The 25,929-nt window shown below is 63.2% G+C and overlaps 1 protein-coding gene across 7 annotated transcripts; it reads left to right on the top strand.

Moving 5' to 3' along the window:
• The first annotated feature begins 514 nt into the window (after positions 1-514).
• Positions 515-25,201, top strand: SH2B2 (SH2B adaptor protein 2). Of its 7 annotated transcripts, none has more exons than XM_043915061.1 (9): positions 515-649; positions 13,198-13,943; positions 17,204-17,305; positions 18,908-18,999; positions 20,309-20,400; positions 20,509-20,667; positions 21,460-21,668; positions 23,762-23,933; positions 24,673-25,201. In XM_043915061.1, exons 1-9 carry the CDS (start codon positions 607-609, stop codon positions 25,017-25,019), a joined length of 1,962 nt encoding a protein of 653 aa, XP_043770996.1. In that variant the 5' UTR covers positions 515-606; the 3' UTR covers positions 25,020-25,201. The 7 variants fall into 7 exon arrangements, with proteins under 7 accessions (XP_043770996.1, XP_043770997.1, XP_043770998.1 ...); XM_043915062.1 differs by lacking the exon at positions 515-649 and adding an exon at positions 2,308-2,668; XM_043915063.1 differs by lacking the exon at positions 515-649 and adding an exon at positions 2,430-2,672.
• Positions 25,202-25,929: the final 728 nt, after the last annotated feature.

Raw genomic sequence — 25,929 nt, 5'->3', positions numbered from 1 at the left:
TCCCTTTCCCTTGGGCCCTACCTGCCCATGCCCACCATGTCCCCTGGACCAGCCTAGGGGACACCCCTGAGTCACAGGGTCTGAGCCACCCGGCCTCCAGGCCAGCCCCACTGGTGAAGGCCCCCTTCCACTCACACCGAGGACTTCCTCTTGGTCTGTGATGGTTGGCGTTTATCCCACTGACCAGGCAACCCACAAGGCTGGTTCCACACCCTGCAGTCCACCAGGCCAGAGGCCTCTGTGCAAATCCTGTCTGAGTTTTAGCCCTGAGTGCTCCAGAGTCTGTACCTCCAGGGGCCCCCCTTTGGGGTCCCACCCCCAGCACACATCACTTCCCCCATCAGGACTTTCTCAAACGCCCCAGAACCTGCCACCCTTGGGGACCCGAGATGGACCTCTCCTCCCTGACCCTCATTCCTGTCCCCAGGACAAAGCTACTCTTGGCTAATCACACACACACCCCCCACCTTCTTTCCCCGCCCCAGCCACTTCCACTTCTCCCACCAGTTCCTTCTTGTAGATCGGAGTCCCCCTTACTTCCTCCTCCCTGGGTATCCGCGCTATTGTCCTGCCTAGGGCTCCACACTCCATGACCCTCCCTGGCCAATGACTGGCCACCAGTGGAGCTCAGCCCAGCACTCGGAACCAGGTTAGTTCAGGTGTGGGGGTGTGGGCAGGCTCTCTCACCTCCCAGGAGGGTGGGGTCCACAGCCAGGCCGCCCAGTGTGGGGCCTCCCTCCCTCTTTACCACTCTGCAGGCAGTCACCCTCCCACCCACCGCCTTACTCCCACACCCCTTCCAGCCCTATTCAAAGGTCTGAATCCCAGCCCAGCCAGCCGGATGTCCAGGCCTCTGTGTAGCTCCAAAGGATGGCTGGTCTGCACTGCGCCTAAGCTTTCAAGGGTTTGCTAGGCAGGTCCTGGCGAGATAGTGGCCAGTCTGCATATGGAAGGGTAGGGGCCAGGTACCAGGGCCTCAGACCAGGCCTGCCTTGCTTTAGCGCCACTGTGGAAGGAACCCAGGGCTGGCAGGCAGGAGGCAAGGCCTTGGGGCCAACTCCACCTTCATCAACCTATGGCTCCTCTTGAGGCCCCACCCTTTTCATCCTCAAGACTGGGCTAAAAACCCTTCTTTGCCTCTTCTGCATCCTGGGAAATCAGAGATGTGAAACCTTTGGGAAAGGTTAAAGGGCTCTCTACAAAGGTCAGAGGTCAACATGGGTGGGGGCGGGTAACAGATGGAGGCAGCTCCCAGCCACAGCTCCTGGGAGACCACAGCAGATCACAGAACAGCCAGACGTGGGGCTGCAGAGGCTTAGCAAGGGCCGGGAGATGGAGATCTCCTGCCAGTGGGGGCTGAGGGCCTGGGGTGTGGGCAATAAGGGAGGCGGGGGAGGAGTCCCGCGCCCCCAGGGAGCAAGCCCTAGGTCTGATCTCTGAGCCAGCTTCCACACTTCTCACACTGATGCCCTTCTGCTCCTCCTGGATGACTTCCAGGCCTGCAGGAGCCCCTCTGGCTCTTCCAGGAAGCCTCCTGGAGACTCCCAGCTCACCAGCAGTCAGTCCACAAGTTTTTGCAAAGGCCAGCAGCGGTCTTTTTTTTAATCCAGACTGAGATCTGCAGTAACATACGCCCCAGGTTTGGGGGGCTGCAGAACCAACTAGGGGTGAGGAAGACAGGGCTGTGTCTCCGCCCCGCCCCCACCAGCCCCGTGTGTGACCTCTGAAGACCTTCCCCATGTGGCGCCAGTGTCCCCATGACTGTGAAGATGGGGAGGTGGGAACCTTGCTTGGGTTTTCTCTGCCCTGTTGCCCTGGGCGATTTCCGGCACTGAAAGCGCTGAGGGGAGGGGGCGTGGTGCTCGCCGTCCGGATTTATGAGAACCAGACGTCGACTTCCCCCCGTTGCGACATCTGGGCTTTCTCGAGACTCCCATTGTCCCCACGCCGGAGGGTCCCGGGTCCCCGCCGGGCGCCCGTCCCCGAGGAGCGCCCACGCCCCAGACACTCCACTTAACTCAGGCCACCCAGCCGGCCCCCACCGGCCGCGCGCCCGGGGCCACCATCCCGGACTCCCCGGGACGCCTCCGCTAGGGCCGCGGGGTGGAATTTCGGCGCCTGGCCCGGAGCCCGCTCCGCGAGGAAGGGCAACCGCGGACTGTCGCTCTGAATGGGGTGGCTGCAGGCCAGTTCCTAACCCCTCTGGGCCCCAAGGCTGGGCCGCCCAGCCGCCGCCACCGGAGGCAGCGAGCAGCAGCTGCGGGCGCCGAACAGGCTACGCGGAGGGCGGGGGGCGCGGCGGGGGCGGGGCCGGCGCGGCGGGAGGGGGCGGAGCTCGCGGCGGGGGTGGGGCCGGGAGGGCGCGCGCCGCACGGGCGGAGGGTAGGAGCGGGAACGGGGGGGCGCGCGCGCCGCGCGGGGCTGAGCTCGGAGCGCGCGGAGCTCCGCCGCCAAGAGAGCCGAGCCCGGGCCGCGCCGGGCCAGCGAGGAGCGCACGAGCCTTCGAGGTTGTGGACGACGGAGGGAGGAGCCGCCGCCAACGCCAGCTGCCGCCCGGAGGGAGCCTGAACCCGCCGCGGGCCATGAGCCGCCGGGCCCCGGGAGGCCGGCCGCGGTCCGGGCAGCGCTCCGCCGGCGCCCCGGCCCGCTCGGCCGCAGCTGCGCGCCTGTAGGTACGGCCTGCTTGTCCTCCCAGTTCCCTCGTCCCCCCAGTCCATCACTCTGAACCCGGTCGGTCCCTGAGGGCGAGCGTGTTGTGTGCGCACCGCTGCTCCGGGAAGCGCGGCCCCACGCGCCCCGGTCCGCGCGTGTTGTCTTTGTGTGCGCGGGTGGGAGGGAACGCGACGGAGGAGATGCGCCCCCGGCGGAGATCGGCTTCTAGACGCGCCCCCCGCCCCCCGCCCCAGCCCGGGCTGGGCGGGAGTGGCGGGAGGGGCCGAGCCGCCTCCGGAGCAGCTGCGCCCCCTGCCCCTTCCCAGGGCCGAGGCCCGGTGGTGGGCGAGCTCGGTGGGCCCCCTGGAGGAGGGGGTCTCTGACCAGGGCTTGGGGTGGAGGGCGGAGCGTTGGGGGTCTCTGCCCCAGGCTGCGGGGGCGGGGGGAAGGCCAACCTGAAATGAGGGTGCGGGCCACAGGAGGGACCCTGTCCAGATCGGCGTCGCCCGGCCGGCACGCCCTCCATCTGGCCCTGGCCTTCTTTCTCACGGTCTCGGTTCCCGACCCGCCCACCCCGGGAGCTCTCCGGCAGCCCTTGGTAGTGTGGGGAGGATCGCTGCGGGTGCGGGAGAGGCCGGCTCCTTTAAGAAGGGGCGGGTTCGTGCCCTCCATTCAGGCCCTCCGGCCTCGCCATTGATGAACCTGCGGGCGGCGCGGAGCCCCGCACCGCGCCAGCCAGCGGGCCGAGACCGGGCAGAGGCGAGGACCCCAGCGGCCCACGAAGTGCGGTCTTCAGCGGGGAGAGGTCTGCAATGACTGGGACCCCTCCAGAACCGCGCGGGGCGTACTGGACAGCCTCGAGAGTGATCCGGGAACAAAGATAAGCCAGTTGGTGCCGGGGAGAGCCTCAGGGTTGGGAGTCAAACCTGGAGTGAACCCTCCACTGTCTGCCCTTTGAGCCTCCATCGTCTACCCAGTAAAATGGGGATGGTGGTGCCTCCCTCCTAGCTGGGTGACTAGCAGAAGTTGCCCCCGCCAACACAGGTCGCTGAGCATGGGGTGAATGGGCACCCCTGAGAGAGTCGGAGGAGCCAGGGGGTGTTTACCCTAAGAGGCTTTGGTTGCCTCTGTTGGGAGGGGAGGATGATCTCAACCCTCCCATCCCTGCCTCCAACTTTGAACAGATCTCTTCCATCCTGGCCTCCCCGCTCCATCAAGGAGGCCAGTTGACTGGGAGTGACCTAGAACCTGTCCGCTCTAAGAACTTTGGGGGACGTCTGGCAGTGGGGGGCAGAAGTGTTCAGGGTGTTTGTGGGGTTTGGGCGACAGGTTCCCACTAGCCGCCTCCCTCTCCTCCTCTCCGCCTCTAGAGGGCGTGAGTGAGGATGGGCAGGCAGCTGGGGATAACTGGGTCTAAGTGATCAAGAGTTAACGCATATGCTTTTCTTCTTACCCTTACTCTGAAAAAAAAAAAAAACCTGTTTAAAATTTTTTCTAACCCCCTCCTCCCTGCTTTGTGGGTCTCCTAGGGAGCACACACCAAAGGGTGAACTTCCCTGGGGGGTGGGACCCCCCCCCCCAGGTGGAACCCTCCCACCCCACTCCCAGGGCTGAGGGTTTGGTTTCGAGCTGACTGATGCTGGTTGAGGGCATCCGTGCTGTTTTTCATGTAATCTTCACAACAACCCTGGGGCTTGGTACTATTATTATCCCCATGTTGCAGAGAAGGAAACAGATTCAAGGAAGTGAAATGATTTGTCCAAAGTCACTCAACCAATAAGCCAAGCTTCCAAACCACCTCTCTGACAAGAATCCGGTTCCTACCCCTTGCACTGCCTATCTATTCTGGGTTGTAGGAAACTGGGGGTTTAGGGACCTTGGGCCTCCTGCCTGCTGTCCCCATGGCATTCAAAGATCCAGTCTTAGAGCCAGCCTCGCTTCCTGCTCCTTCACTGTCCGTGTAGGACTGGAGGGGCGATGGCCACTTTGGGAACTGGGGCGGTTTCTCTTCCCCCGCCTCACCTGGGTGGGTCTGTTTTAATGGCTACGCTCTGTCCCAGGGGACGGCAGGGTGACTCTTCAATATCTAGGGGAGGTCACAGCCACACCTGGTTTTGGGCAGAGCCATGTGTGGGAGTACAGCATCTTTGGGCTCCTCCGGTTTGGGCTCCATTCTCCAGAAACTTCCAACCCTCTGTGTCTAGGGCCCACCTGGGGGCTGGTGTAACACCCAGCTGGGGCTCACGGTCTGGTGAAGACAGGGTGCAGCCGTACGGTGTTGTGGAGGGATGGGGGGGGTCGGGCAGAGACAAAAGAGATTCCTTGGGCTCGGGGACCCATCAGCTACTGGGGAAGAGGAGCAGGTGAGGAGATGCCAGGCTGTGTATTGAGACCCCAAGCAGTGGACAAGCAGGGGTTGGAGGAAGAGGATGTATTAGAACTTGGATGTGGTGAGTTTGAGGTGCCTGGAGATCAGCCAGGCTGGGAGATCTGTTGCCCACATGCCCAGGGAAGCTCTGTAAGCTTTCGCAGTACCCAGAGGTCTAGGATACTCAACCGAGGGGAGCTGCTGAGGTCTCAGGAGTCTGAGGTGTGTGTGTCGTGATAAAGCCAGAAGGCAGATTGGTGGGCTGAGTGGTAGGGGTTGAAGAGGGTGTCCGGCAGTTTTCGGGGGCTGGGCCACGGCCCTGGGAGGTCTGGGTGGGGTGTGAATCGGGGCCTAGGTGAGATCCCTAACACTGGGAGAGGAGAGACTGCGTGAAGCCCAGGTCAAGGCTGGAGAGGGGTTGGTGCGTCTGCTCCGCACCCCCAGGAGGGCAGGGCGCGGGCAGCTAGAGCCATCCCAGCCTGCTCTCCACCTCCGGAGCCGTCCAGGAACTGTCCAGCACCAGGCGCTCCTGAAGGAGGACAGGCTCCCCTCCTAAGCCCCCGGCCCTGACACAGCGTCTTGTCCTGGGCCCTGCTCCCTGCTCCTCTGACACTGGCTTCCTGCAGCCCAGCCCTGACTTCCCCTGCCGCCTCCTCCAGGAGTCAGATGGCCACCTCCTTTTCCAGGGCGGGACCTGGGTCCCCCTACTGTGCCCTCAGAGTGAGGGTTCCCCAGGGACAGGGCCCTGTTGGGAGCAGCATGTGCTGTAGAGAGGGACAGACCCGAACCTGGCTCCACACGACTCCTCTCACCCATCTGTGACCCTGGACCTGCCAGCGTGGCTCCCGACCCACACAGGGCACACCCGGGAATGGGGGACCAGTCACCTCCCTTCCCAGAACCTCACTTCCTCATTTATGTGAGGGGAGAATCCTCCCTTCCTGGCAGGGAGGAGGACGTGAGGGCAGGGGCATAGCCCCGCTGGATGTGGGTCCTGATCCTACATCCAGGAAGATGACCTGGGCCCCCCTGTGGAGCCTGGATTAGTCAGGGGGCTGGGGCACGGGGTGGTGATCTCGAGAAACAAGGAGGTTCGGGAGGAGTCCTCTGCCCAGAGGAGTGGGAGGAAAAGAGGGAATGAACACAAGACATTTAGGAAGTAGAAGCCAAGGAGCTTTGATTTTTAAACAAATTGCTTATTTAATCCTCATGACGGCCCTTTGAGGTCAGTGCTATTTTACCCGCTGATGTGACGAATGAGGAAACTGAGGTCCCCCAGAGGCTGAGTCACACAGCGCAGAAGTGGAGGAGCTGGGATTCAAACCCAGCTGGTCTGGCTCCAGACCTTAGGCTTTTAACCATTCCGCTGTTCCATGTGTCAAACGGTCAGATGTGGAGGAGGGGAGATGCCCCGGCCACGGGGCCCCTGTGATGCGAGCAGCTGTCGGCTGCAGCTCTGGGGGCTCCCTAGGACTGGAGGTCTGCAGGTCCCAGAGCCAGCAGCGCTTCTCAAGGTCAGGGGCATTGGTACATCCTGGGGGCTCAGCGGAAGGGCTTCCCCGGTCCCACGGTGGCAAAGGCTGGGAGCTGTGTGGCAGGTGTGACGCCACAGGGCTTTTAACAGGCACCTCCCTGAGATGCTCCTCCGACCGGCCTTGGACCAGGAGCAGGCAGGTCTGCATGGGCGAGCAAGACCGGTCCCACTTTACAGCTATGGAAACTGATGCTCGGAAAAGCCAGACCACCTGAGTCCCGAGCTGCTCCCCACTCCCCCACCACACACACATACCGGCGTACGGTATTAAGAGGGCTCTTCATCCACACCTGTCCCTGCTGTCACTAATCAGAGCGCCCTCCTCCCCACACCCACTCTGCAGCAAAGTCCCCACCCAGTCAAGAGCATCAAGACCAGAAGTCACACCCACTTCTGCCTCCTGCCAGGGTCGCAGGTCAGCACACGTATCCTGGGTGGGGAAGGTCTGGGACTTCCAGCCGCACCTCCCTCTCGCAGGCGGCCTTGGTTCAGAGCCTGCCCTGCGGGGCACCTTCTGAGGGCCCGAAGGTTGCCTGTGCTGCAGGAGACGGGATGCAGAGAGAGGGCTGGGGGATACGCTCCCAGGAGGCCACGAAGGCAGCTGGAAGGAGCCGTGGTGGTAAAGTGCACAGTCAGCTGGGCCGGGCCAGGTCCTGAGATGCCCAGAGGACAGGACATCAGTGAGCATGGTTGGGGCCGGCTTCCTGGAAGGCAGGGAGCAGCCAAGGGAGACCCTGTCTCCTCTTCTTGTGTTGGAGGGGCCCCAGGAGGAGGCCTCAGTTTCCCCATTGTGAGTGGTTCATGGCAGGGGAAGGGGCGGGCACTGCCCAGCCCAGAACAGAGCACAGAGGATGAGTGCATGCCACTCAGGCCCTGCCCCCCGCCCAGGAGGCAGCCTTGCTGGGTGGCTGGTTTGCTCTGCGGGGCCGCTGTCCCTTCCTCAGGGGTCTCGGGCAGTAGGGAGGCCAGCTCCAGCTGGGGCTCCCAGGAACACCCCCCTCCCCCCACAAGTGTGGCCCTGGGCCCTGCTGGTGCCTCCCCGCCCTCCAGACCGCTTGCCCACCGTGCAGCCGATCGATTGGTCGCCGGCCCATTAGCGGGGTGACTAGGCCGCCTCATTAATATTTTAAGGAATGACCTGGCCAAGGGGTCCGGAACTGCGTGCCACTGGGGGCTGATGGCTGGTTTTCTTTTTTTTTTCCCTTTTCCAATTGTCAGCGCTATTTTTACCACCGGAAGGCCAGCCGCCCCCTCTCCCCAGCATCTAACCGGGGTGGGGGTTGGGGGATTCTCCCTTCTGGGTTCTTGGCAGAGGGGTGAGGAGAGTCCACGGCTTGGAAAGGCACCAGGCAGGGACACGATTAGGCTTCCCCTCCCCGCCCACCCCTACCCTGCCCTGCCTCCCTGAAGCCCCATCCCATCGCCCTCCGGCCCTTGGATGATGGGAACAGAAAACATTTTTTTCCAGGAGGAGAAGCCAGACAGCCTGGCTGGGCCTGGAAATACCCCAGGGCGATAGATTGGGGAGGGTGGTCTGCCCACCTAGGGCCCTTGGGGGAGTGGGGGGCCACCGCCTTATGCCCAGACCAGGTGGGGTGGGACTCCCTTGGTCTCCATCCCAGTCCTCACAGGAGAAGCCCATGAAGGCGAGAGACAACCTCCTGCCTGTCCCCGGTCCCACCCCTGGAGGGACTGTGGGACCCTGGCCTTCAGGGTCAAGGGCCGTGAAAGTCAGGGGCCCCTGGAGGCCACTGCTCCTGCACCCCACTTTATGGACGGGGAGCCAAGTGCTCGGGAGACACAGCCTGGCCTGAGACACAGCCCGGATCTCCCACTGCCCAGCCCATGGCTGTCCCAAGCTGACTGGGCAAGTTCCTTCTGGCTCCCTGGGGCCAGAAAAGGGGGAGGGGAGGACCCTGCTCACAGAAGCAGGAGGGCCGAGAACCACGGGGACCATGGGAGCTCAGGATGGAAGGGCTGGCGTCCGGGAAGGCTTCCTGGAAGAGGAGAGGGTTTTTACACAGCCCGGAGAGGGTGCAGAATTTGAATAGTCAGCCGAGTGAGGCAGAAGGTCCAGCCGGCTGGAGAGCCACGCAGGCAGAGACGGAGGAGGGAATTCCTGCGGAGCTGCTGGAGACGGTGGAGCCCCGGGCCCGCTGGGTTCAGCCCACAAACCTTGCCCGCCAGCCCACACCATGGGGGCCAGTGACGGCACCCACCCTGCTTCTGGGACCTCCGGGGTCCCCTCCCCCTGAAGCTCTGCTTTTCCCACCCCTGGGCCTGTGGTCCCCTCCAGAATGACTGATCGGGAGTCACCCTGGCTGGTCCCTGGAGACTACCTCCTGGCTCCACCCAGAGGTGAGGGGAGCCCCAGCCCTGCCCACAGGGACACATGGATCAGAATACTGCAGAGACCACCTCCTGTGCTGTCCTTCCAGTGAAGGGTAGTCCCTCAGCCTCATTTTCTTTTTAATATTTATTTGATTGCATCGGGTCTTAGTTGTGGCACGTGGGGCTCTCTCACAGCACGTGGGCTTAGTTGCCCCGTAGCGTGCATGCACGCTCAGTGGCTCAGTCACGTCCGACTCTTTGTGACCCCGTGGACTATAGCCCGCCAGGCTTCTCTGTCTATGGGATTCTCCAGGCAAGAATACTGGAGTGGGTTGCCATGCCCTCCTCCAGGGGATCTTCCCGACCCAGGGGTCGAACCCGCATTGCTGGTGGATTCTTTACCTCTGAGCCATAGGGGAAACCCACCAGCATGTGGGATCTTAGTTCCCCGACCAGGGATCGAACCCGTGTCCCCTGCATTGGAAGGCAGATTCTTAACCACTGTGGTGCCAGGGAAGTCCCTCATCCTCACTCTTAAAGTGAGGAAACAGGCCCAGAAGTTGGAGGTGAGGTCAGCAGCCCTCACCCAGAGAGCAAAGACGTCAGGCCTGGAGCCCAGTTGAGCAAAGTCACGGCACTCTGTCTCTGCCAGTTCTGGGCCCCCGGGCAGTTGGGGACAGCGCTCCAGTGTCCCTGCTGGCGCTGAGCCCTCTTCCGTGTGGCTCGCAGCCTTCCTCTCACAGGGAGCCATGCCTGTGACTAGCGCCGGGGCTCCCTGCTGGCCCGCTGCCCGTGGCTTTTACCCCTGGCCGTACCACCCCTGTCACTTCTGCGTAGCCCCGGCTGGACCCAGGGGACCTCGAGGGCTGCTGGTCCGGGCATCGGGCCCATGGGCTCCTGAGCCGCCAGCAAGTGGTTGGGGCGGGGAGGAGGGGAGGGCAAGGCAGGGCCAGTGTCGGCGCTTCCCAGGCCAGCCCCTGCCCAGGGCATGGCCGTCGCCCCCTGCTCTTGGCAGACTCCTCCCTGAGTCCTGCCCCTGCCTCCAGTGAGGCCCAGCTGGGCCCCCTCCCCATTTCAAGAGCCTCTCCTGCAGCTCCTGTCCCCGCATTCACCCGTCTCCTTGCTAAGAGGACTCTGGGCCAGCCAGAAGACGCGGGGCACGGGATCGATGCCTGAGCTCGAGGCTGTGGGACCGGCTTCTTCCCTGCCCCCAGCTGCCCTGTGAGCAGGTGGGGGGCGTCCTCACCTGCTGCCGGCTAAGGGGCGAGCCCCTCCCAGGCTGCCCTCTCACCTGGTCTGACCCTCTTGGTGGTTGCAGTGGAAGAGGGAATATCGATGCACCCTGTTGGGAGCGCTACCTTGCTGGGTCACTGGATGGCCTCGGAGCCCAGGGCCGGGCTTCCCACGCTCAGCCTCAGGGCCCTGTGTCCCCATCCCACCCCCAGAAAGGCCTCCTCACCCCAGGTCGGGCGAGGCCCCAGTGATGGTGGCAGGCGCGTTCCTGCCCCACCCTCACTCCTGGTATATGACTCAGGCCCGCCTTCTGCCCCCGAGGAGTGCCTGTGGTAGACGGGAGACGGGCGGACACAGACGCCTGGGACACTCTACCCTTAGCACCTCGATAGCGGGACACACAGGAGGGGACTGTGGGAGCTCAGCCTGGGCTGGGGAGGCAGGGGGAGGTCAGGGAAGGCTTCCTGGAGGAAGTGGCCCCCGAATTCATTCTTGAGGGCTGAGTGGGCATTAGCCAGATGAGAAGGGAGGAAGGGCAGGGCAGGGGAAAGGCCCAGCGTGAACCAAGCTCACGGGTGCCTCAGCCCGCCTTCTCCCCCAGCCCCTCTCCTATGTCCTGAAAAGCCTCCCTCCAGGTTACTGCTCATGCCTGCAGGGAGGTCACTCTTGGTCCCCTTTGCTGGCAGGAAGCCTTCCTAACTCCCTGCTCCTCTCCCCCTGAATGCTGGGCTGGGAGTCTCTGAGGCGACCCGCTGGTTTGGAAAACTGTCTTCCGGGCTCAGTGGCCTCCTCACGTGGCCTGTTGCCTCCCCGGGGCTGTGCTGTGGTTACGGAGTGCAGGTCGAAGGCCGAGGTAGCCCCCCAGGTGAGAGGGAATCCCCCAGTGCCCCATGGCCCAGAGGCCCTGAGGATGATCTCACAGAAGTAGGGGAGCTATTTTTACCCGGTGTTTAATTACACAGCTTGGATCCCAGAGGACAGATGAGATGGTGCTCCCAGGAGCTGCGAGGGAAGGGCCGGGCCGGGAATCGTGGGGATCCTGGGAAGGCAGGTGAGGGCAGAACCCCCCGTCTCAGTTCCCCTTGCACCCACCGGCCCCCCCAGACAGGGGCTCCCCATGGCAGGGCAGGTAGGTCCACATCACCCCACTTTTTCTCCAGTGATTTTCACCCTGGCCTGTTGCAGGGGGAGATGCATAAACAGAATGAATGGCCTGTGCCCCCAGGAGGGGTGCCACTCAGGGATGAGGAGGCAGGGCCCTATGATGACTAGACACCATGCAGTCTGGCCATCTCAAGTGAGCAAGGGTGGAGGGGCCTGGGGACAGGAGGCGGAAGCTGGGATTCCTGGATTCGGGCCTCTTCAAGAAGGTCCGATTTGGATGGGGTTCAGGAGGAAACAGGGCTTCCCTGGTGGCTCAGATGGTAAAGAATCTGCCTGCAATGCAGGAGACCCAAGTTCGATCCCTGGGTTGGGAAGATCCCCTAGAGGAGGAAATAGCTACCCACTCCAGTATTCTGGCCTGGGAGTTCCAATGGACAGAGCTGGCTACAGTCCATGGGGTCATAAGAGGCAGACACAACTGAGCACGCATGCACACATGCGCGTGCGCGCGCGCACACACACACACACACACACACACACACACGGGAACAATTAGAGAAGGTAGTCAGTCCACCATAATGGTAAGAAGTATGAAGAGGCAGCACCTTCCAGGCCAATGTGAAAAGCTAGTCATATTGGATCCACACTGGGAGATGACCCTCGAAGTCTCTGAGTCAGCGTGAGAATCCCAGACTTGTCACTAACAAGCTGTGTGTTCTCTCGCCCCATGTGAGGGCTTGGGCAGTGACAGGTGTGACTTGCCTGGTGTGTTGAACACATTCATCCATTCATTCATTCATTCAGTGTTGACTGAGTGCCTGCCACGTGCCCAACACTGGGGACACAGCCACTTAGAAGATGTCAAGACTGCTGCCTCGTGGAGGTGGCATTTTCAGGGGAGGGTGTGGTGCAGGGCGGGATGGGGTGGGGTGCCTGGGAGACAACACAACCAAGCAAATGGATAAACAGCATGAGATGGAGACACACACTGCAGAAAAGTAAGCACACAGGATCCTAGTTCCCTGACTAGGGATCCAGCCCACACCTCCTGCAGAGGGAGTATGAGGTCTTATCCACTGGACCACCAGGGAAGTCCTGAGACCTTCTTGTTCTAAATAGAGTGATGGTCAAGAAAAGCTATCAGGCAAGATGGTATTTGAGCAGAAACCTGGAGGACATGAGGCAGTGTGAGGGAAAGGACTTTCCGGGCACGTTCAAGAGAAAATCACAAGTGCAGAGGCCCTGGGGTGGGGCTCGGGTGGGACCTGAGCAGAGTGGGCAACAGGTAGAGTTGTGGGAGATAAACACGGGGAGTCAGATGGAGGCAGGTCACAGGAGGTGTGGGGGGCCAGTGGCTTTTTCTTTGATGGAGCGGGAGCCATTGCAGGGTTCTGAGCAGGGGAGGGCCTGATCTGTCTTTCATTTTAGAAATGATGACTGGGTTTCTGGGTGGAGAACAGGCTATGGGGGATAAGATCAATTTCCGGGGAGGGGGGGGTGGAGGCACAGAGGGAGGGCAGTGAAGAGGCTGCTAAAGTACTGCTGGTGGAGAAGGGGTTGCTTGGGTCCCTGGACAGCAGCCTGGATGGCAGTGAGTGGAGGAGTGGTGTTCTTGGCAAATTTCAAGGGTAGTGCCAAGAGGACTGTGCATGACTTTTTCCTGCCCTCCGAACTTTAGGGACCCTCAGAAGAGGGTCGCTGGAGGCTCATTAGGGACCCCACTTGAAAGCACCTGTCATCCCGGCCTCCTGCGCCAGACCCAGGAATGGCCTTGGGGTTCCCTGGGACTGCTGTTTGGGGAGAGTGAATGGAGGGGGCGGGGTCCCCCCCTCCTGCAGACACATGTCCCACCTCCCTGGTGGTCCTCACACACTGGTGCTGCCGGGAAAGGCGGCTCACACAGTCCCGGGAAGCGGCAGCGGGTGGGCGCTCCCCAGGGGTCGGAAGTTGACTCACCGGTTGCTCTCGCCCGCAGCCTCCGCGGGCTGCGATGGGACGGGAGCCATGAATGGTGCCGCCCCGGTCCCGGTCCCGGTGCCGGTCCCGGACTGGCGGCAGTTCTGCGAGCTGCACGCGCAGGCGGCCGCCGTGGACTTCGCGCACAAGTTCTGCCGCTTCCTGCGGGACAACCCGGCCTACGACACGCCCGACGCCGGCGCCTCCTTCTCCCGCCACTTCGCCGCCAACTTCCTGGACGTGTTCAGTGAGGAGGTGCGCCGCGTGCTGGTGGCCGGGCCGGCGCCGCCGCGAGGGGCGGCCGAGCCCCCGGACGCCATGGAGCCCGGGCCCGCGGGGCCCCCAGCGCTCAAGGCCGCGCCCTACGGCCACTCGCGGAGCTCGGAGGACGTGTCGGCGACCGCAGCGGCCAAGGCCCGCGTCCGCAAGGGCTTCTCGCTGCGCAACATGAGCCTGTGCGTGGTGGACGGCGTGCGCGACATGTGGCACCGGCGCGCCTCCCCCGAGCCCGACGCCGCCCCGCGCGCCGCCGAGCCCCCGGCCGAGGCGCGCGACAAGTGGATGCGGCGCCTGCGGCTGTCGCGGACGCTGGCGGCCAAGGTGGAGCTGGTGGACATCCAGCGCGAGGGCGCGCTGCGCTTCATGGTGGCGGACGACGCGGCCTCGGGCCCCGGGGGCGCCGCCCAGTGGCAGAAGTGTCGCTTGCTCCTGCGCAGGGCCGTGGCGGGCGAGCGCTTCCGCCTGGAGTTCTTCGTGCCACCCAAGGTGAGTTGCCCACCCCCTTTGCCCTGGGAGATCGTGGAGGACCAGGCATCCAGCACCCCTCTGTCTTAGCTGGCCGGCAAAATAGAGTATTCCGGGTCAGGAGCCTGGGGTGCCGGCCCCCCACCCCACAAGTCATCCCTCAAGCATCCCTCAAGCCTGCGAGGGGTCAGAAGGGCCCTCTGGCTACAGAAGGGGTTCTGGGTGCTGTTCTTGGGGTACTGGAGAGCCTGGCTGCCTGGACTCGTGTCTTCCTCACCTGGAACCCCTGGGTGGCTGGAGCCTCCCCAGAGAAGCAGACAAGGACTGACATTGGCACACTCAGGGCCTGCCGGAGGTCTGCAGTCTGGCTCAGGAGACATCTGCCTGGCTGCCAGGCTCCAGCCCAGCCCGGGCCCGGGTGGCTTCCTCTGGTCCAGGTTTCAGGAGCTAAGTTTCTTGCCCTTAGCAGCATGCTGCTCGCCTGAGCGCACCACGCCCTCCCCTCCTCCTGGCGGTCACCGCCAAAGCCCTATGGGCAGTTTGGGGTCACCTGGGGTGGGCGGGGCTGGGGGAAGAGGGGGCAAACCTGCCTCGTTTGGAAGGGGGGAATAACTAACAATTGTGCCCACTTTCTGAGATCCGTCATCCTCCCAGGACCCCAGCAAGTGGGCATCAATGGTCCCCAGGTCACAGAAGAGAAAAAGGGAAACTCCGGGAGGGGGCGTGGCCAGCCCAGAGTCACAGAGCTGGTGGGTGGCAGAGCTGAGCTAATTATACCCATCATCCTGGTGGTCCTGGGAGCTCAGAGGCGGGAGCGTGTGCTGGTGCGGCAGCCCCGAGAACGCCCAGGGCCCTCACCCACCTCTGGGCCCACCCTGTCCCTAGTGCCTTTAGTCACCCTGAGCCTCGCCTCCTTCCCCACCCCCCTGTCTGCCTGGACTCCCTATCCTCCTCCTTGCCTTTCTCCCCTGGAGGTGGATGGGGTGGGCTCCCCAAGGTCTGGGGCCCATGAGCCATAGGAAAGGTGATTTCCTAGGGGGACACCCTACTCTCTGAAGCGCTTTCTCTCCAAGTCCCAGGACCCCCCAGACTTCCCAAGGGCTTTCTGCCTGCCCAGGCCCCACCTTTAGGTCCCTGAGAGAATCACAGACCACTAAGCCCAACGCCACCGCTCCTCAGACAGGGAGACCGAGGCCCGGTGAGGGTGGGAGGCGGGATGGGACTTGCCCAGGGTCACCCACAGGGCAGGGCCTGAGCGCCTCTGCACCCTGAGTGGCAGCCACAGCTGCCCGGCTGAAAATAGCTGCCCTCGAGGGAGCAGATGCAACAGCTGGTGCCCCCTGCATGAGCCCCTCCTGAGCCCACTGCTCACCGCTGGCAGAGGGCGGGGTTCCTGGGGGGCCACGTTCCCAACCTCTGAGAGATCACCTTCCCAACCTCTGAGAAAGGCTAGTGGGTTCCCAACCCCTGATCTGGCCTCAGACCCTCCATTTTTCATGCAAATATTTGCGAATTCAGGAGCGACTTTGTGGGAAGGGGGAGCAGGCCTGGTGAGGGGTCAGATCCTGTTTCCCAGATGAGTTTGGTCTAGGATGTATGCACCCCACAGGAAGTCCTGGCTGACACTCCTCCCGCCTTTGAGTCCTGTTCACCCACCCACGGTCCAGAGCTCTTCCTCCTCTCGCCCCTGGAGGCCTAGCTGCACCCTTGGAGCAGATGGGGGCTTGGGGTCTGCAGGCTCAGGGACTGTTTCCGGGACCCTCAGAGTGCCCTTTCATACGGCCCCGTGTGTCAGACCCCCAGCCCCCTCACCCGCCCTGCAGGAAAAGTCTCCTGAACCCTGGGTCCCCTCATAGCCCTAGGCCTGGCCCCAGGAAGCAGTGTTGCTGGCCCCCTGCCATCGGGGAACCACCAGGAAGCTGGTATTTGCTGGGCTGGAGGGTCAACCTCAATGGAGTTGGTGCAGGATGCTCTGGGGGCCCCGAGGAGGAGAAGCCTAGGCTGCAGAAGTGTTGACCGGTGGACAGGGCCCCAGGACAGGCATTGCTGGAGACTCAGGCTGCCTAAGCCAAGGCCTGGGGTCATCAGTGGAGAAGGAAATAGCAACCCACTCCAGTATTCCTGCCTGGGAAGTCCCGTGGATGGAGGAGCCTGGCAGGCCACAGTCCATGGGGTCGCAAAGAGTCAGACACGACTGAGCAGTTAACACTTTCACTTGGGGCGTGAAACAGGCTGATAGTTCCATCCACGCAAGTGGGAACAGTGAGCTGGAGCAAAGGGAAAGGCAGACGGGCCTCCAAGGCCAGGCGGAGGATTCAGCACCTCTGGCCAGCAGGAGCCCAGTCCGGCTTTTCTCTGTGGACCTGTCTGTTCCACCCGCTCCAGGACCGTGGGCCCCGCCTGGCCGGCTGGCACGAGGGCCTGCTGCGGTCAGCGAGCCCACAGTCACCACCCCGAGCCCAGCCCGACGCCCGCTGGACGGCAGCCAGCACTGCCAGGAACCCCCACCCGCCTGCCCACCCAATGTGGGGCCCTTCCCTTTCCTCCTAAGAGAAGTCCCTGTCCCAGAGCTCAAGCTTTGCCAGGAATCTGTCTCAGGCCAGCCCGGGGGGCCTTAGGACCAGGGCCAGGAGATGGGGGGCAGGCACAGAGCGGCCCTCCTGGGGAGTCCTGCCAGCTCACCTTGGTCAAATCCCACACTGGCCTCTTTTCTTCCACCTTGAGACACGGCCCTGCCTGATTCCAGGAATCCCAGTCCGCGTCAGGGTCTCCAACCCTGTACTGTGGTAAATCTAATCTGAAGGAGGAGACGAACCTTTTTTTTTTTTTAATGAACTAGAATAGAATAGAAAATGTCACACTCCATCACACACAGTCAGAGTAAATATTATCTGGTGAAACGTGTGTCTCAGAGATATTTTTACCTAGGTGTCACCATGTCAGATGTATTTCTTAGCATAGGTCAAGGTGAAAAATGTAAAAACCACAGATCTGGTGGGTGTGCTGGGCGGAAGGGTGACTGGGGCAGAGCTTGCCCCCCTCAGAGCTCGGAGGTGGGAGACCCATGTCCATCCCAGCTCTGTCTGTGACTATGTGGGGAGGTCCCTCCATTTCCCAGGAACACCATCAACTTACCCATCTGTGAAATGGGGACTGAGACACCTCCACCCCAGGGCTGCCTGGCATCCTCAGCTGAGGGCAGCTCTGACCTCTGGGAGTGGGGGAGGGGAGAGAGGACTTCAGCAGGCCCTGGGGCCACTGTCTCACCGCCCCTTCGTCAGGCCTCCAGGCCCAAAGTCAGCATCCCTCTGTCGGCCATCATCGAGGTCCGTACCACCATGCCCCTGGAGATGCCAGAGAAGGACAACACGTTCGTGCTGAAGGTGAGCCTCACCCCTGGTCCCGAAGACCCCTTGTGTGGGTGAGGGTGAAGGGCCAGCAGCAGGGTGGGGGCAGGGAGCCCCAGATTGGGGGGTGGGGGTCCCAGCACCCTCCACAGATGTCAAGCACACAGCTAGGACGTGAATCCTGGCCTGAGCTCCAGAGCGAAGTGGCCCAGGTGTTGTCCACCAAGTGGGTCCCCATTCCCATTTCCTCCTGGGCCAGGGGGAAGGACCTGAGTTTCACTTCCTCCCTTCCCCCTTCCCCCACTGGAGTCCCGCGCCGCATCCACCCCACAGGCAGGAACTGGTAGCCAGCCTGCAGCGGTTATGCAAATGCCCCTGTCACCAGCCCTGGAGTGTGGGAACCCGCCCGGCCCCACCAATGGCACAAAGGCCCTGAGGGTGGCCAGGGAGGCACCCCAGTGAGTTTGGGGCCTGCCCATCCTTTTCCCAGGCCCCGCATCGCCAGGGTGGCCTGCTCGGGTTGCTGAGGACACGGCTCTGGGCTGCCAGGGCTGTGGCCCCGAGCCTCTTTGGAGAATCAGAGGGTGTTTGTGAGGCCAAGTCCCCAAGGAGGCCTGGTTCCACCCACCCGAAGCTGCATGGAGGGGCGCCCCCCTCCCCCCAGCCACCCCGCCTCCTCTCCAGTGGCCCAGTTGGGTTTATGTTTTTACTCGGCCCTGTTTGTTTAATCATGAACTCCTTTATTCATTTAACAAACATTTGCCAACCCCAGACCCTGAGTCACCCAGTCTGGGGGCTGAGGACACGGCCCCTCCCTGCCTGGCTCTCTCATCTGCTGGCTGAGATAGGTCAGAGCCTTGCTCCTGACAGCTGGGTGGCCTCTGTGTCTCTGAGTAGGCTCAGGAGTCCCGGGGCCACGGCAACCACCTGGGCCTCAACCACCAACCTCTGGGCCTCAGTTTCCCCATCAGTTCAGAGCAGGGTGGAAGTCAGTTCCAAGCTCTGATGGGATGGGAATCCCACTGCTCTTTACTAAACAAGAAACTCGGAGGCCAGACCTTGGCATTAGAGACCTGGGTTTGGGTCCCAACGCCACCACTGAGCGCTTGTGTGACTCAGCCACTTAGCGGACCTCTCTGAACCTCAGTCTTCCCATCTGTACAATGGGGAAAGTGTCGCCTCTCTCTCCCGGGGCTGTTGGGAAGAGTTCATCAGACAGTGTGTGTGCCTGATCACCCACTGGGTCGGGCTTTCTCCTCCTGCTTCCCTTCTGGAGGCTGCTTATCCCTGGGGCGTGGCCGCAGAGGCGGAGTTCCAGGTGCAAAGGTGGGTGAGCCCACCACTCGGGGCTGGGCCTGCTGGCCCCCCACAGACTGAGGATTGTGATGCCCTTCTCCCACCCCGACCCCAGCCTTTACCCAGCCAGCACAGCCTCCTGGGGGCGGGGGCTGCATCCGTGGGGCCCGAGGATGACCTCAGTCATCCCCGTGATCCCCAGCGGGGGAGGGGAGGGCCTGCTGCCCATGTGGGCTGCCCTCCACCGGGGACCCCACTGTCTTCCCAGCTGCTCAGACCAGGGATCTCCCCCTGCGGGAGGGGCGGGGTGAGCCTCTGGACTCTCGTCGCCCCCCTCCCCAGGTGGAGAATGGAGCAGAGTACATCCTGGAGACCATCGACTCCCTCCAGAAGCACTCGTGGGTGGCTGACATCCAGGGCTGCGCAGACCCCGGGTGAGACCCCTGGGATGGGCAGACGGGGTGGGGGGGCCTAGCGGGGCTGCGCCCTGGGTGGAGCCTTCACCGGGAGCAGCTTCCTGGTGAGGGCAGGAGCTGAGCTTGAGAAATGGGCCCTTCTCACGGCAGTGTAATCCAGGTGGGTGCTGGCCCAGACCCTCCCTCTCCCCACACCTCCAGTCCCAGCAGGCTCTGTAGATTCAGGGTCCGGGGGCCTGGAGGGCAGTTGAATCATCTTGTTCTCACTCCCAGGGGAGGCTGAAACCATGAGGAGATCGATGATAGATGGGTAGTGACGCGGTGAGCCCAAAGGGCCAGGGATGGAGGACCAAAGGGGAGGCCCCCTAACCCAGTCCTGGGGTTCAGAGAAGCTGTAGTGGTAGAGGGGCCCTTTCTCTGAGGCTTAAAGAAAGGGGGGCCTGAGCCAGGCAGAGGGGGCTGGGGGCGGAGGAGGGCAGTGGAGGAGCGCGGAGGCCTGGGACTCGCGGGGAATGTCAGCGCCCTCGGGTGGCTGGAGTTAGAGCTAATGAGGCCGGGCCTTCAGCGAGAGAGAGCCGGGAAAGCGGGTAGGTCTGGGCAGCGGGGAGCCATGGCTAGTAATAAACCGGGGACAGAAGGACAGCAGGGAGGCCGGCTGCGCCATCCGGGAGAGGTTCCCCAGGCCAGGAGTAGGAGGGGCGGGCAGGGCGGCCGGCTGAGCAGTTGGCAGCGGCTCCCCTGGCTAATGGGGTGAGCCAAGCCCCGGGGGGAGGGGCTGCTGCTTTCTAATTAACAGCTTCATTTAAGGAAGCACAATTAAAGTCCGGAGCGCCTCCCAGGCGCCGCCCCCCCCATCCCCGAAGTGGTTCTAATCCCTCCCCTGCCACCCTCCCAGCCATCTGCTCCGCACACTCTTTGCCTCGCCCCCGTGAAGGTGAACCTCACTTTGCGGGTGTTTTAGAGCCGACACAGATGGGGAGACAAAGGCCTGGGGGAGGGGGCGGGGCCGGCACAGGCCCCGCCCACCCATGTACCGCCCCCAGAGGAGGTCCTCGGTGGGATCCTCAGAGGAGGACAGCGTCTCTTGAGGGTTAGGGGATGGCTGCGCCCACTTGGAGACCTGTCCATATGGCCCGGTCACTCACGTGGTGGCCACTGAGCAAGCCGAGGGTGTGATCGCGTGGACTCGGAGGCAGAGGGACCCAGGCGAGCCAGACAGAGCAGATGCTGGCCGCGGGACAGTCAGCCTCTGCCTGGCTCTGTGAGCAGACCGCGGTCGGAGTCAGAGTCCCGCGGCCGGACACGGTTGGGCTTTCTTGCCTCACAGGGACAGCGAGGAAGACGCGGAGCCCTCCTGTGCCCGGGGAGGCTGTCTGGCCAGCCGCGTGGCCTCCTGCAGCTGTGAGCTCCTGACGGAGGGTAGGTGGGCACAGAACCGGCTGGAGCAGTGGAGGGCAGGGCTGGAGGCGGCGGTTGCTCCAAGGTGGCCTGACAGACACACACGTTTCTCACCTGCCGCTTCCCCAGCAGTGGACCTGCCCCGGCCCCCAGAGACAACGGCAGCCGTGGTGACAGCCCCACACAGCCGCGCTCGAGAGGCTGTCGGAGAATCCCTGGTCCACGTCCCGTTGGAGACCTTCCTGGAGACTCTGGAGTCCCCGGGAGGCAGCGGCAGCAACAACACAGGTGCAATGGGGCCCTGCCCTTCCTGCCCGCCTCCCGGGGCCCCGCCCAGCCCACAGACCCCTCCCAAGCCCTTCCTGAGCCTCCGAAGCTGTGACCTTTCATCCCCCTGGGTCCTTTGCACAGCAACTCGGTGGTTTTGGCTTTTGCAGGCCCGGCCAGGAGCCTGACTCCTCCCATGGGCCCCGGTTTAAGTAGAAAACTCTCACGGAAAGGGGTTCCAAGGGTCAGAACCAGGGGGATGGGGACAAAGACACTTGATTTGTTCCCAAGTTTGTTGCTGACTTAAGAGTGACCCCAGGAAATTAAGCAACCCTACCAATTTTTTCCAGAGCAAACTGCTCAGTGATTGTGAAATAAGCATCTTCTGATGTTATACATACAAGCAGATAGCCTGAAGTCTGCACCAGCTGGGGCTATCGAGGACTTTCGTTACTGGTTCATGAGGTGCAAGGACGTTTAATATCTCTTGAATGAGAACAGAAACCATTGGCTCCTTGCTATTAATGAGGCAAGAGGCTCCCATTCCCTCATTTGATACATTCTTATCATTAAGCTATTTGCTAAACCAGACTTGTCAGTTTAAGCCTACCCTCTCAGGCTATCATTTTCTCCTCTCTGTGCCTCAGTTTACCTGATACATTTAGTGGGCCGGGTCAGCTCCATGCCTCATTCTCAGTTATTCTAAGAGCATCTTACCTGCAAAAACCCAACAAGCTGATCGAGATGACCCATCGGTGTTCTTCTTGTGGCCCCTCCGTCCCCACGCCCCTCACTCTGTCCCCTCCTCTGCAGCGGAGGAGGCAGCGGAGCCGGAGGCCCAGGCCGAGGCCGAGCTGGAGCTCTCCGACTACCCCTGGTTCCACGGGACGCTGTCGCGGGTCAAGGCGGCTCAGCTGGTGCTGGCGGGCGGGCCCCGGAACCACGGCCTCTTTGTGATCCGCCAGAGTGAGACCCGGCCCGGGGAGTACGTGCTGACCTTCAACTTCCAGGGCAAGGCCAAGGCAAGTTGGGGAAGTGGGGCTGGGGGGCGCACACAGGGGAAGCCTCCAGCCCGGGGTCGGTGGGGGGGCCTGGGGTAGCCCTGAGGCTGCACCCATGCCAGGCAGTAGGCTCCTTGGGGGTGGGGGCGGCATGGCTTTCCACGGGCCAGGCCTGCTCCTGGCCGTGTTTCCGGTCACCCGCCTCCCTCCTGGGGCTGCAGGCTGCCCCAGCTGTGGCTTCTCCACGAGCCGATGGGGTCCTGCCTGTGGCTGAACCCACAGGAGGCTGGGCCCTTCTGAGGGTCTGACTTTGACCCTGTGCATTGGGGATCACGTAGCACTGGGGCTTCTGAGGGTCTCCACTGGGAGCCACCTGAATACAGGGGCTGGGGTCAACCATCGCCCCTCCCACCCCACACAGCCACTCTTCTTCCCTGCTCAGCACAGCTCACCAGCCCCTCCTGGGCGCCAATCCGGGCCAGGCCTGTGCTCAGACCAGGCCACGGGGTGTGGCAGGGAACCACACAGTGGGCCCCAGAGAACCAGGCAGGGGAGGGGTTGGGCAAGAGGGCTTTAGGGGGCAGAGGGCACCGGGAGGCTCCTGACCCCACCAGCCAGAGTAGGAAAGGAGCTTGACCTGAGACACGCGATGGATGGGGAATCCTTGAGGTGAAGACTAGTGAAAGGGTGGTTCAGACAGGGCAGGGCCAAGCCCAGATGGCGGGCTCTGGAGGAAGGGCACTGTGTGCTAATAATGCCTAAGGCGCAAAGGCAAAAAACGACAGAAGGTCCAGTGATTGTTGGGGGGCGGGGATGGTTAGAGTGGGCAGGAACCTCAACCCCCCTCTTCTCAAGTTTCCGATAAGGAAACAGACCCAGCCTTGGCTCCTCCCAGGACACAGTTCCCGTCAGTCCCCACCAGAGGAGGGGGGACCCCAGGACTCCCGCTCCAGGCCTGCACTGGGCCAATGTCCCAAGCCTGGGCTGGCACGGCTCAGACCGCACCCCACCCACCCCCGCCCCCGGCTCCCTGGGCAGCGCCGGCCCCACCATGGAACACTTCCCTCCCCGCCAGGGCTTCTCTCTCCTGTTCGTAGGTGCCCAGGCCAGCTCCCCATCACAGGCATACCCTGAAACCCTCCTATCACCCCCCTTCTTGCCACATACACCCCAGGGACAGCCACTCTTCCCCGTGTGGGATACATACGGAGCAAAAACTGGCTGAAGTCAGAGCCCTGTGGCTCACCCACCACTCAAGACCACACGCCTGGGGCCCCTCTCTCTCCCTGCGGTGCCTGGCCCAGATGGGCCCAGTTCCCCGGGCTCCTCCCACTCCCCGCCCCACCCCCACAGCTTGGATGAGTGGCACCTGTGGCGGTGCTCCCCCCAAATCAGCCTGGGGTTGCTTCCAGCCTTCTGGACCTTAGCTGGGCAGGGAAGGCCAGCAGACCCCTAGCTGGGCTGAGAGAGTCACCCCAACATGAGTTTTCTTAGCTCAATGCCAGTGGCTGTGGGTGAGTCCCGCCCGCCCTGTGCCTCGGTTTCCCCGTTTCTAACACGGAATCTCTGGGCTTCCCTGATGGCTCAGACAGTAAAGAATCCACCTGCAATGCAGGAGACCCAGGTTCCATCGCTGGGTTGGGAAGATCCTCTGGAGAAGGGAATGGCTACCTCACTCGAGCATTTTGCCTGGAGAACCCCGTGGACAGAGGAGCCTCCCGACTGCAGTCCATGGGGTCACAAAGAGTCAGACACGACTGAGCAATTAATACAAACAAAACACGGCATCTCTGCCTTCTAGGGCCTCTGGAGACTAGGGATGAAGCGGGTGCGTGAAGGCCCTGATGCAGGTGCTCCCTGTATAGGGACGAATGCATCCCCCCTCCAGCCCCCCGCCCCCCGGCCCCGTGGCCCTCATGCCCATCACCGCCACCGGCGTGACCCTCCCCCTCCCGAGATGGGCCTCCCGGGTGAGAGGCCCTCGCCCTGAGGCCGCATATGGCCTCTGTGAGACCTGGCCCTCCCCCTGACCTTCAGAGGCACTTGCCAAGCAGGGGGTGGACCCAAGACACCCCTCCCTCCTCCCCACTGACCACGCCCATCTCTGCCCACAGCACCTGCGCCTGTCCTTGAACGGCCACGGGCAGTGCCACGTGCAGCACCTGTGGTTCCAGTCTGTGCTCGACATGCTCCGCCACTTCCACACCCACCCCATCCCGCTGGAGTCCGGGGGTTCTGCCGACATCACCCTCCGCAGCTATGTGCGGGCCCAGGGCCCCCCGCCTGGTAAGACGCCCCTAACCCGGCCCGGGCAGACAGACGGGTGGGCAGTAGGGGAGGGCGTCACCCTGCTAGCCCCCGCGGGAAGAGCACCAGCCAGGTCTGGTACCTGTTGTAAGCCACCTGGACCAGCCGGGTGGGAGGGAAAGAGACAGCCCCCGCGGATCCGTGTCCGGAGTAAATTCCTGGCGGGCGGAGGGGGGCGCCCGCGGGCATCCCGGAAGTGGGTGGAGTCCCTTAGATCCGGCACGGGTGGGGCTGAGCGCCGAGCTGGTAAAGAAGGCAGCCTGGCAGAGGTGAGTGAAGGTGCGGGGCACGCGGCTTCCGCGTTGGTGTGTCCGCCGCACCTACGAAAAATGCAAAGTGTCAGTCGTGTCCGACTCTTTGTGACCCCATGGACTGAAGCCCGCCAGGCTCCTCTGTCCATGGGATACTCCAGGCGAGAATACTGGAGTGGGGTTGCCATGCCCTCCTCCAGGGGATCTTCCCTACCAGGGATCGAACCCGGGTCTCCTGCATTTGCAGGCGAATTTCTTTATCGTCTGAGCCACAGCCACCTATACCCAGGACTTTTCTCTAGGAGGTGGGCTGGAACTAGCAGCGCGGGATCTGGGGTCTGGGCCTCCCTGTGTGATGCTAGGTCACCCGTTCCTGGGGCGCTGGCCCTTGCCTGCACGCTGGTGGGGTAGCGTGGAAGGAGGAAGGACCCGGGCTCGGCCCTGACGCCCGCGGTCTCCCGTTGCAGACCCGGGGCCCTCGCCCAGCGCCGCGCCCCCACCGCCCGCCTGCTGGAGCGAGCCGGCCGGCCAGCACTACTTCTCCAGCCTCGCCGCGGCCGCCTGCCCGCCCGCCTCGCCTTCGGAGGCCGGCGGCGCCTCGTCCTCGTCCGCCTCGTCGTCTTCGGCCGCGTCGGTGCCCGGCGCTCCGCGCCCTGCCGCCGAGGGCCCCCTGAGCGCCCGCAGCCGCAGCAACAGCGCGGAGCGCCTGCTGGAGGCGGCGGGCGGGGGCGCCGAAGAGCCCCCCGAGGCCGGGCCGGGCGAGGGCGCCCGGGGCCACACGCGGGCCGTGGAGAACCAATACTCCTTCTACTAGGCGGGCTCGCCGGCGCCAAGGCCCTGGGGCCACCGGACCCGCCCCCCGAGCACGGGCGATGGCCCACGGGCGTCCAAAGCCGGACCCTGCCGGCCCCCGCGCCCCACCCGGCGCTGGGTGGAAAAAGCGAAGCTCTTCAATGAAGACATAATGTTATTAAAGAGCCTGTTTTAGGGACTGCACCTGGCTCTCCTGTCATCCTTGCCCGGCCCGCGCTCCTCCCGGGCCTGGCGGGGAGGAGGGGGCGCCGCACACCGGCTCCCTGGGGAGCGTCCACCACCCAGCTGTGTCTCAGGGCGCCCGGCTTCCCCGTTGGGCGAGTGAGGTCAGAAGACAGCCGGCGGCAGTACCTGAAAGGAGGTGCAGAGATAAAGCGCTGGGCCCAAGAGGCCCACAGGGATTGGGGAGGGGGCTTTGGCAGAGCTGGGCCAGAGGTGGAGTTGAGCTTTGGGGGTAAGAATGGGAGGTGGGAAGGGCAGAGGAAAGATGAGGAGTGACACAGTGGGGCCACGTGAGAGCGGGACCCTGGAGAGGAGAGGGAACAGGCTTTGGCTTCCTCACTGAGGTCCTGGCAGTGTGGACAAGAATTCTCTGCACTATCCCACTGGGGGACTGGGCAGTGGGAGAGGCTGGGTTTCTCACCTTTCGTCTAGATTCAAACTTGTATGTGGCCCAGAGGACCTCCGACCCGCCCCTGCTCCCCTGCAGGCGGAGGTCCGGCTGTGGCTCCCACCTGGAGACCCGGCCAGCTCCAGGTCCCAGCACCCCACCCCGGGGCAGTGGTCTCCCTGAGAAGAAGCTTGTTCTGCTGAGTCAAAGCCCCCACCCCCTCCCCCCGTACAAACTCAGCCTTCCCACCTGGAGACACAGACCTATGGTCCCTCTGCCCAGGAGTGCTCCTGCAGGGCCC

This window comes from Cervus elaphus, chromosome 10 (assembly GCF_910594005.1).
Source record: "Cervus elaphus chromosome 10, mCerEla1.1, whole genome shotgun sequence".
In the NCBI taxonomy this organism is placed as follows: Eukaryota; Metazoa; Chordata; class Mammalia; order Artiodactyla; family Cervidae; genus Cervus; species Cervus elaphus.
Note: the sequence above shows the minus strand (reverse complement) of the source record. Positions and strands in the feature narration are given on the sequence as shown.